Raw genomic sequence first — 11365 nt, forward strand, 5'->3', positions numbered from 1 at the left:
AGATGTATTAAGCATATTAGGAAATTAATCAAAGGTGATGAGATATTATAACAAATAAATCTATTACAATTAAATAAACACACATTTAAGGGGTAAAGATCGGCAATCTTCATTTTCTCTTTAATTTTCCCTTTCCACCAATAAATATTTGTCATCTAAATTGAAAAGTTCATTCATAAGTTTGTAACTAGCTAGCTCATATATATTTTTTTCAGTCTTTTCAATGTAGAAAAAAATAATAGGTGACATATAATAATTTTATTGGTGGGCATAACAAAGTGATAAAAAATGAGATTGAAGATTTTTATCTACGTTATGATAAATAATATATTTATTATTTATCACTATTTATCTTTCTTTTTTATCTTCTCAATCAAACAAAGAATTGGGTGTTGGTGAATTTAGGAAGTGAATTAAATTTTAATGATAAAATAGAATGTCCAACTAGTGGTGGGGGGGGGGGGGGGATACTAAACATAAAGGTAAATGGTGGCAGAGGGAGGGAGTTTAATTAATTACAAGGCATTCAATTTGAGGGTAAGTCGATCTTTTTATTTAATTATTTATTAAGGCCCCGTTTGGATAAACAGCTTAATTAAGCGTTTATGGTCATAAGCGCTTATGACATAAGCACTTATTCATAAGCTATTTTTAAAAATTTATTGAAATAAATTAAAAATAAGCTGTGTATAAGCATAAGCTGTTTTTCATAAGCTATCCTGAGTAGCTTATGAAAATAAGCTGAAAATAGCTTATGGCAGACCATAAGCTGTTTGCATAAGCTCTCCCAAACACTGGTATAAGAGCTTATGCTGTCAGATAAGCTCAAATAAGCTCTTCCAAACTGAGCCTAAATATCAGTGTTCTAATCTTAATAAACTATGTCACCCCCCTGTGCTGGAAAAATGATTATATTCTGGATTAGGAGAACTAGATTGTAGTTAATTGGATTGGAGAACTATAATAGCTTTGTAGGGGGAATAAACCTACACAAGTTCGCAATTTTGTCTAGTTGCATTGCCTTTTGTCGCATGGCATGGTCGCATTACATTACAAGGTCATGTATAAAGAAATTATCAAAATAAAATAAACAGATTCATGTGCTTTATAGTTTATAAAATTAAATCAAATTAAAGAGTGTTTTTGTGGCAATAAATCAACAAGGATACCAAATGTGTCAGCGTGTACGTAGGCTAGGTCATGTTTCTATAGATTCATTCCCTCTCTGCTGCCCAATGCATTAATGTATTAATTAAGATCGAGTCAACGAACTCATTATATTATTAATCACACTAAAGCATGCCTTGGCCAAAAGTGTCAGCTTTAGTTTTTTTTTTTTAGATAAGCAAAATTGTATTAAAAGAGAGTACAAGGGGTACTCAACCCAAAATACATGAAGGACCAAAAAAGTAAACCAAATACAAGGATAAAACCATGTAATGACAGCCCAAAGAAACCACCCCAGAACAACAGTAAAAGAAGGAAAGAAGACAAGACCCTCCAACTTAATCACCTTAACTAAATATGACAAGACAAAATTAATCCAAACTGGCTGCCAGACAAGGTAATGCAGGCCAGCATGAAAGAAAAAGCCAAAGCACTACCACCCTACACAAAACCAGCTCAAAAGCAAGAACAAAGGAGCTGCCATACGAGCTTCTTTAGGACCCAAGAATGCAGAGAAGAGGATTTGAAAACCAAGCAGAAGACGAATAGCAAAACCCTCTCACACTTGCCTTGTTCCATTGCCAAGACCTGCGCTTTATCAGCTCAAGAGCATACTCCACACTTGCTGCCCCTCCTCGAAAAACCACCTCATTCCTTATCAACCACACCGACCAAATGACAGCTAACCAAATTGAGCGGGACAAACGCTGTTGCAAATTATTAACACCAAATCTGAAGTGAAACAGATGATCACGCACAGAATTGGAGGGAAATGAAGAACAACCCAACCATTGTAAGCATCCTTGCCAAATACTCATGGAGAAAGGGCACAAGAATAAAAGGTGGTAACAAGATTCCACATGATTATTACAAAAAACACAAGAGGCATCGGCTAAGGAAGGGATTACCCGACGCTTTACCAAATTTTCTCTGCTCGCAATACGGTCCAACAACACTCTCCAAGCAAATCCTTTCACATTAGATGGGGCAAAAGACTGCCACACATTTGAGAACGCATGGTCTGCCACTGGCAAAGCAGGATCCTGCAACAAAAGATAAGCAGAATGGACAGAATAAACTCCATCATTACTGGGGAGCCATACCCAAGTGTCAGCTTTAGTTAATTAATTAATTCCAATACAAAAGAAAATTAATATATTAGTATGTATCAGTATAAATGTATAATGAAGTCTACAGACCATTCTGTATGACTTTTCTCACACTCTTTTTTTTTTTACAATGTTCGGGGGTAAAAGCGCAAAGACAATACTAAACAACTCGAGAAACAGAGGTACTTACAACATCATTCCTATCAAAACAAAGCTCTTAAACACTATCTTCAAGGTGAGCAAGATGGTCAATACATTAATTAGCTTCCCATATTACATGATGAAAATAGACTTCCCAGATCAGAGATTGCTTGGACCAAGTCTAAAAAAAGATGATCAGAAGGGCACCTCAAAGTAATAAGATCATGAGCTAATTTAGAGTCCATCTCCACTCCCAGGGCCTTGATTTGTAGATTCAGCGCTTGTTCCAAGCCTTTAACGACCCCCCAAAGCTCCGCTCTCAAAGCAATACAAAAGTTCAATCTACCAGCATAACCCAGTGAAATCTTCCCACTACAATCCCTGGTTAATCCCCATATGCAGCCCTGTTGGAGCGACCAGAAACTTAGTCATCTGAATTTAATTTCCAAGCCCCTAGGTTCGGTTTTGTCCAGGAGATTTTAGTCTCTTTCATATGAAGAGTAGAAATCGCATTAGGAAGACTCAAAGTTTGAGCAATCTCATCAGTAAAGCTCGTAATGAGGATCATCAACTTGCAAGAGTGATATGGTTATTGAAGACCAAATCACAGCTGTCTTTCCAAATGTACCATGCCACCACCCCAAAGAGAATGACCATGCTAAATCCACCCCTATGGACAAATTTTCGGTGAAGATTAAAGTTCAGCCAATTGGATAAATCAAGATTGTAATATTTTCTTACACTCTTTGAAAATTAAGATACTCTATTATGATATTTTTCCGCTTTTTATCCCACTAATAAATATGTGTGATAGTCATTTAAACAATTAAACATCATGTATTAATGTCATATTCATACATTTTTTTTAGTTGAATCGTACCACATATATCTATCAATCGGTATAAGAAGTGAAAAGATAAGTGTTTTTATCAAAAATGCGTGCTCGACATCGATTTTTCATAAGTAGCAATCATTTTTCCAGAGAGTAAAAATACAACACAGTAATATCCTTGATGTTCTAATTAATATCATTGACAATTTTCTTGAAAAAACATATATAAATGGTTAAACAAAGATTTAGGAATTAATCTAATATCATGTTTTCGGTTCATGACAATTAAATATGCGGATTGCAACATGTTCCACAATTTAGTGGCATACGCTTCAAATTGTTTGCAACATATAAACCAACACATCAATTAAGTACTGATTTAAACTAACTTAACCTTTAGGCCTGATTGTGACTTGTTATTATTGCATATATATTTTAAGCATGCAAGTTAATATATATGTTGTGTCTCCAGTAAAAAGAACACGTTTATATTGAGTATCCATTGCTCTCAGATAATAGTCATATCATGTAGTATATAATAACAAATTTACAGTAATAAACAACTAACGAGCGATGAATTAAGGGTTAAATATGTTTTTCGTCCCTGAACTTTCAGCGAGTGTTGGTTTTCGTCCCTCGCCGGCGTAAAAGCTGATTTTAACCCTTGAACATAACGAAAATAGCTGGCTTTCATCCCTGTCGGAGTGGTGGTGCTGACCACCGTGACCACATGTACCGGCGAGCTTACGTGGCAGATGAGGTGGTTTTTTCTTTCTTCTTTCATTTGTTTTTTTTTTCAATTTCATATTATAATTTATTTATTCTTTTCTTTTTAAAACAAAAAAAAGTAATTAAAAAACAGAAAACAAAATCACCATTAGGTTCATCAGATTAGAATCACGTCCTCTCCATCCTCTCTCCTCTTCTTCTTCCTCCTTTTCTTCTTCACCACTCCCAACCCTAGCACCCACCACCACAACAACTCCATTAGCGAGCCGCCACCACCAACCACTAGCCAACACCGCCTTTTCTTCTGGGTTTGGAAGAAAAATAAGCTCCAGATCTGGGATAACAAAAAAGATAAAGAACGAGGAAACAGTGACCGGTCCATGTTTGTTCTTCAATTCGAAGTCAAAGCTCTGAACTTTCTGTTTCTTCTGGGGGTTTTCTTGATTTTTTCTCTGCTTGTTCCACTGGTTGTTGGGTTCAGTGGTGTCGGGGTGGCTCAATCTGTGTGGGTTGGGGTTGAGGGTGGTGGCTATGTGTTGGGGTGGCTCGATTTGGGTGAGGCTGAGGTGGGGGTGGAGGGTTTGGGTGTTGATACGTGTGATGCTGATTGGTTGAGATTTCTGGGTTGGATTGGGGTTGCAAGTGCTGAGGGTGGGGCATGTTAGCAAGCCAAGATCTGGTTTCTGGGTTCTTAGTTTTTGGTTCCAGGTTTTGGGTGGGGGTTCTTGGTTATGGGTTGGGTGGGGATTACGGTTGGGTTTTTTTTGAGTAAATAAATTTGAGGTTTGTGGTAGGGGACTAGAGGTTTTGATGGAGAAGAAATATCCAGGTTGAAAGAGAATGAAGAATATAGGGATATTAGCTTTTGTTCCTCTTCTACATCTTAGGTTTATGGGTTTGGATTTTTTGGGTTTGGGGTGTTTGGGATTGGGTTAGTTTCTGGGTTTGGAAACAAGGAAAACACTTGAAGAAGAAGAAGAAGAAGAAGAAGAAGTTTTTTAGAACGTTTTCTTCAGTCAGTGTGTATGTCTCTCATGAAGATGAAGATCTCTTGAAGATAAAAAAAGTTTAATTTTTTTTAAACTGGTGATAAAAAGATGAGGATTTAAGTATTTATGTTTATTTATGTTAATTAATTTTACTTAATTTTTTGTATTTTAAAAAGAAAAAGAATAAATAAATTATGATATGAAATTGAAAAAAAAAAACAAATGAAAAAAGAAAAAAAAATCCACCTCAGCCTCATTAATTGACGTGGAAGGACCACGTAAGCTCACCAGTACATGTGGAGACGGTGGTCAACGCCACCACTCCGGTGGGGACGAAAACCAACTATTTTCCTTATGTTCAAGGGCTAAAATCAGCTTTTACGCCGGCAAGGGACAAAAACCAGCACTCGCTGAAAGTCTAGGGACGAAAAACATATTTAACCCATGAATTAATTAGAAAACACGAGTGAGACTGTCGACTGAAAGCAACCGATTCAAGACGTAATGATCTTTTAACATATATTGTGTTTTTATTTTTAAGTATAGAATATATGCTTTATTTTAATCTGTTATAAGTTATAACTAAAACTAAGGTCTATGTGCATTATTCAATATTTCAATAACCTTAGCTAATAACAATAACTTATTAATCTTTTCAAAAAAAAACAATAACTTATTAATAAATTATACAGCAGTTTGTAGATAGTTGAACTCTTTAAACATTAAATTTGAGATTCGATCTCCGGATGATATGTATGGAAAAAAGATTCGTTAGGGAGAAGCATATTCACTTAATGTGATTTTCAAACCTCAAGGAAATTAATGATCTCATGATTGTCGATTGTAGAATACATTGAGAAAAAAAATTATTTGGATAACTTATTTATTTTTCTCAAATCAAAGTAGATACCTCATAAACCATCGAAGAAGCTAGCTTCTCCATAGAATTCATGGCTCCAGAATTACTTTTTTTTTTTTTTGATAAACCGGACCTAACTTTAAACTTCCTAGCTAATGATTGCTTTTGTCATTAATTATGTCTGATAACTTTCAATTGTTTTCCAAACCAGATTTCTGAATCAATCTTTATTTTAAATCACAGAGGTTACCTAAAATCTCGTCTTAGGCTAAAATAAAATCACATTTGTTGATTTATGTGTTTGATGACGACTTTTGGAGATTAATCTATCAATACTTATACTTTTTTTTTTTCTAAATTTACACGTAATTAGAACACTTCTTTTTACAATTTATAAATCGTTTTTGTTCAGACTTATTGTGGTTTTGGAGCTCCGACACGCTTCCTCCATTATTCGTCCACCAATTACTGGACTGAAAACATTGAAAATGAGATCCAAAAAATTAAAAAAACTTCTTAACTTTAATTTGGTGTGTTCTCTTACCAAAAAGATATTGGTGATTAGTGATTGTGTAAGTTAAGAATTTTTTGGCCAACTGCCCTTATAACTGATGTTTTTTTTGTATGTTGAAGTGTGCCTTTTTTATTGGACAAATGATTTTTTTGGGATCAATTATTGGACAATGTTTTTTTTTTTGGTCACTGTTTATTGGACAATGTTGAAGTGTGCTTAAATGCATATGCCTTTATTTGGGCCATGAATAAGACAAGACTGACATGTATTGGGCCTCGTAATCTTTGTGGGAAGGAGAATGACCAAGAAAATACATTCTAAACTCCTATATTGAGACCCAAAAAAAAGTCCTATACTCAAATTTGTGTTTTGTTGTACCCGAACGATAGCTCAAGTGATAAGAGCTAGGAGACATGTAGGTTGGGTGGGGGAGGTCCAGGGATCAATCCATGACGGGTGCAATTTATATTTTCCGATGTACCAAAAAAATTGTGTTTGTTTGTTATAAGGTCTAAGTACTTTGACAAATAAAAAGTCAATACGTCACTTGGGTCGAGTTGCTCAAAAGATAAAAGCATCACTCGCCACATAGAGAATATAGTCGCCATTTGGGGAACACTATGACTGGATATTAAGGAGTCGTCCCAAGTCTCGGTACATTAGTCAAGTTGTCGAGAAACTCTTGCACACCTTTATCGGTTTGGAGTATTACTCACCAAGTTTCTCTTCCTCGTGGGAGTTTCCTTGAGATTGCTCGCTGGATTTGACATATGCCAAGGCTCTTAGGGATCATTCAAAAAGGATCGCTCTGAGTGAAGCATTATTTGGGCGGATTCGCAACTGAGAAGCTCTCGACTAGTCCAAGATTTATAATATTGAAGATTGTGAATGTTTCTGATTTATTATGGAGAAAGCGGATCCAAACATTTTAACTACATGCATCAACAAATGAAACAATATGTGTACCACCAAAGGATTAGAATGGATTTGGTCCCCATTTATCACGATAGACAAGTTGTACGTAGTGGTTCATCACAAATTGTAGCTGAGAGGAAAGAAAGAAGGCAATGAGTTGAGATGACCAAAAAACTCATAAAAGTCTTATAAAATTGACTTTTCCTTCCGACAAAAGTTTATTTCACATTAGATTTCACAATGTCGAATGAAACTCAAAATAAAGATAAATATCCTTAGCAAACTAACTTGCATTAATCTTTGGTAATTATAGGAACATATACAAGATTGTTAAGAGGCAATATGGTAGAAGCATTAAGAGAGGATGTAAAGGATGTATAGCAAGTGGATAAGATGACAAAATGGGCAAACCTTGTCTATTTATATATGAAATCTAATACAAACATATACAAGTTTTTTAACACATGTTGATTTTCTTTTTCTCCAATAGGAAAATATACAATAAAAACTATTTTTTCAATTATATTATAGAATTATCCAATATAATGAAATAAATAATTCTATCATATCTCAATATCCACATTATTTTTTCTCATTGGTTAATTTTTTACAGTTATATATATCCAAACAAACTACCTTTAAAAAGTGTCCCCAAATTGAATAACCACCACTAGCCTATTCACTCACACACCAACACCATCTGTTGTCTTGTATGTGGCACACTGAGACCGAGCAAAGAATCTCCGAAAGATGGGGTTTCTTGCAGCAGCGAGTAGCAGCACCTTCTGCTTGCTGCATTCTCCTCCTCTCTACCAATTTCCATTCCCTTCTTCTTCATCTTGTTCTTCTTCTTCTTGGCCTAGAAATGCCGCACGTTTCAAGACTCAGTTCCGAGCTCCCACAGCATCGTCCTTGCGCCAACACGACCCAATCTGCAGCAAGAGGACATTTCTCTTGATGGGTATTGCTGTTCTTCCACTTCTACCATTCAACACTGCTCAAGCTCTTGAAGGGTCTTCCGCTACCACAAGTAAGTTTTCATCTTCGGAATCATCATCACTGTAGTTGCTATTTATGTAAACTTGTTATTTATGGACCAATTCACTTTGCTATTATGGTGATTTGTATCTATATTCTTTATCATTCTTTCTTGTTCTTTTGTCATGTAGTGCTTAATTCAAACATTTCAATTGGTTTGATCATTTTTCTATCACAATTAAATTAAAATTAAGAAGATGACAAAAAAAAATGCAAGATTGAAATGTATTACAATCCCATTTGCTAATTTAAAAGCAATGGCTGATTGTTTGATGTCTATTGCAATATACCATTAGACTTCCATCAATAGGTCAAAATAGGAGATCAACTTCTTGAGGACCACCTTATGTATATGCATGCATTGTTTACTTCCTTGGGAAAAATGAATTTTAGGCACCTCAGGTGTTGTGCTGCATTTTGTTTTCCACATCCTTGTTGAGATGGAGAGTGCAATTTGTTACTTGTTTAATTGTTTAGTATAGCATTATAGTCTTCATTTTTGTAGTAAATGTGTGATTGTTCATTCTACTTTCAGAAGAAAGTGAGGTGAAGACATCAGAGGATAGCCCGAAAGCACAGGTTTGTTTGCTGTTAAGTTTTCAGATACAAATGTTAAATATGCAGTTTCTGCTTGTCCTTTTGGATGTTCAATGTGTTCTGAACTTGTAGCTTCTATTGACAGACAAATTCCTTTGCGTCTCTCCTGAATGCAATTGGAATATTTTCTGCTGGCGTGTTGGGTGCTCTCTATGCACTAGCTCAGAAAGAAAAGTCCACTGCTGATGCAACAATAGAAACAGTAAGCTTACAAGCACTTCTATGATTCTTGGCCTTTGATGAATGTCTGTCTTCTAAACAAACTCGTATAGTTATAAAAAGGGAAATGAGGGAGTATTCTTCTCTTTCTCCTGTTTCTAAAGAAATGACAGTGATTAGTTCTTTTCCAACCAATTTGATTTTAAATGGTTATTTTTTTCTTTTCTAAAATATCAGTTTTAGAGTATTTTCATTTTAGGTTGTAAGCCTTATATTTTACTGGTCATTGTGCACAGATGAGCATCAAACTTAAGGAAAAGGAAGAGAAGATAGTATCCTTGAAGAGAAACTATGAATTGAAGTTACAGAATGAGCAGGAAGAACGAGCCAAGCTACTTGGAAAAGCAAAGGAAGAACAGCAAGCATTGACAAACCAGCTAAATTCCGCAATCAGTACTGTCACCCGTGTGGGTCAGGAGCTAAAAAGCGAGAAAAGTTTGATTGAGGAGCTGAAACTTCAAATTGACAGACTTGAAACTAAGCTTTCAAAGGCTGATACAGATAAGAAGGGTCTTGAAGACAATTTGAAAGAGAAGGTTGATTCTATTGAAATTTTACAGAAAAAAATTGATCTGCTGAGTGCAGACCTCAAGGACAAAGAAGTTGTTGTTCAGAATCTAAATTCATCCCTGGCAGAAAAGGAGTTGGAATTGAGGAATTTGAATTCTACCTATGAGCAAACCAAGGAGGAATTATCTAATGCTTATTTGCAGATTCAGGAGTTGAAAGATGAACTACTAAAAAGCCAAAAAGAACTAGAGGGAAAAGATTCCTTGGTGATGGCACTAAATTCAAGAGTAAATTCCTTAACACTTGAGAATGATGGTTTTAAGAGTAAATGTGATGTCATGGAGAAGGAATACAGTGACCTAAAGTTGTCTGCTGAAAAGAAGGCTGATTTGGATGCTAAGATTTTAATAGAAAAAGAAGAGGAGCTTCATCAGCTAAAGGATAAATTAGAACTGGCGATAGATGAAACAGGCAGAAACAAGGCCATCATTGCTGATTTAGAGCAACAAAGACAAGGTTTAAAGGAGTCTCTAGAGAATGAATCTAGGGAAGTGAACAATCTGAAGCATGAACTCCAAGTCGCTCAGGAGAACCTTGGAAAATCAAGGAATGAGTCTGCTGAATTGGAGAAAAGTCTAAACAAGTCAAATGAATTGCGCAAAGAGCTCGAGCTTGAGGTCTCTAAGCTTTCATCTGAGCTCACTGAAGTTAAAGAGTCACTACAGGAAAAACTTGATGATGCAAAACTCGGGGCAGAAATGCTAGCTAGTGAGCTTACGACAGCAAAGGAACATTTGAATAAATCACAAGCACAGCTCCAAAGTATGTCTGATGAATTAACAGCTACTCTTGAAAACCGTAGTAGCCTACAAAGAGAATTAACTGATGTCTACAAAAAGGCTGAAACCACAGCAATGGATTTGAAGGAAGAAAAACAGTTAGTTGCTTCTTTGTACCAAGATCTACAAGCTTTGGAGAAGCAAGTCTCAAAGGACAAGGAGGCTCAAAGATCTCTCGAAATGGATTTAGAGGAGGCTGCCAAATCTCTAGATGAAATGAACAGACATGCATTGACCCTTACTAGTGAATTAGAGAGGAGTCAGTCTCTTATTTCTAGCCTTGAGAATGAGAAAGAGGTGCTTTCCAAGTCTCTCAGTGAACAAAGAAAAGCAAGCAAAGAGGCCCGGGAAAACATTGAAGATGCTCATAACCTCATCATGAGACTTGGCAAAGAGAGAGAGACTTTGGATAGCAGAGGGAAGAAATTAGAGGAGGAGTTGGCTTCTGCCAAGGGTGAAATATTGCGTTTGAGGAGTCAGATCAATTCTTCAAAAGTTGCTGTTAGCAATGAGAAGCCTTTGAACAATGAGAAAGTGCAGAAAGATGAAGGTGAAACCAAGGTGAACACTGAGAAAGTGCAGAAAGATGAAGGTGAAACCAAGGTCACTGTAACTGCACGGAAAACTGGCCGAAGGAGAAAGGCTAATCCCCAATAATATAGAGAAACTTGAGAGGCATTAAAAAATTCTGTTTAGCAGAGTGATATTCTATAATGAACCATTTAGAATGCAGTTGATATTGCACTTTAATAATCTCTTTGACATGCACTAGTTTCCATGTTGCTATAGCATTGTACAGATTCAGTAACATTGTAGGAATTGTTGAGGCAAGCTTTTTGGAGTGTTGATTTTTAGTAACCCCTGAAGAAAGTGAGAATATTAGGTATTGTTTGAGCCCGATTGGATG

At 35.9% G+C, this 11365-nt stretch overlaps 1 protein-coding gene across 1 annotated transcript; it reads left to right on the forward strand.

The window, feature by feature from the left end:
* The first annotated feature begins 7915 nt into the window (after positions 1-7915).
* On the forward strand, positions 7916-11316 carry LOC130747169 (MAR-binding filament-like protein 1-1). The gene is made up of 4 exons (XM_057600022.1): positions 7916-8285; positions 8829-8872; positions 8976-9092; positions 9346-11316. Exons 1-4 carry the CDS (start codon positions 8006-8008, stop codon positions 11113-11115), a joined length of 2211 nt encoding a protein of 736 aa, XP_057456005.1. The 5' UTR covers positions 7916-8005; the 3' UTR covers positions 11116-11316.
* The last annotated feature ends 49 nt before the right edge of the window (positions 11317-11365 follow it).

Source organism: Lotus japonicus, chromosome 3 (genome assembly GCF_012489685.1).
Source record: "Lotus japonicus ecotype B-129 chromosome 3, LjGifu_v1.2".
NCBI classification, from domain to species: domain Eukaryota; kingdom Viridiplantae; phylum Streptophyta; class Magnoliopsida; order Fabales; family Fabaceae; genus Lotus; species Lotus japonicus.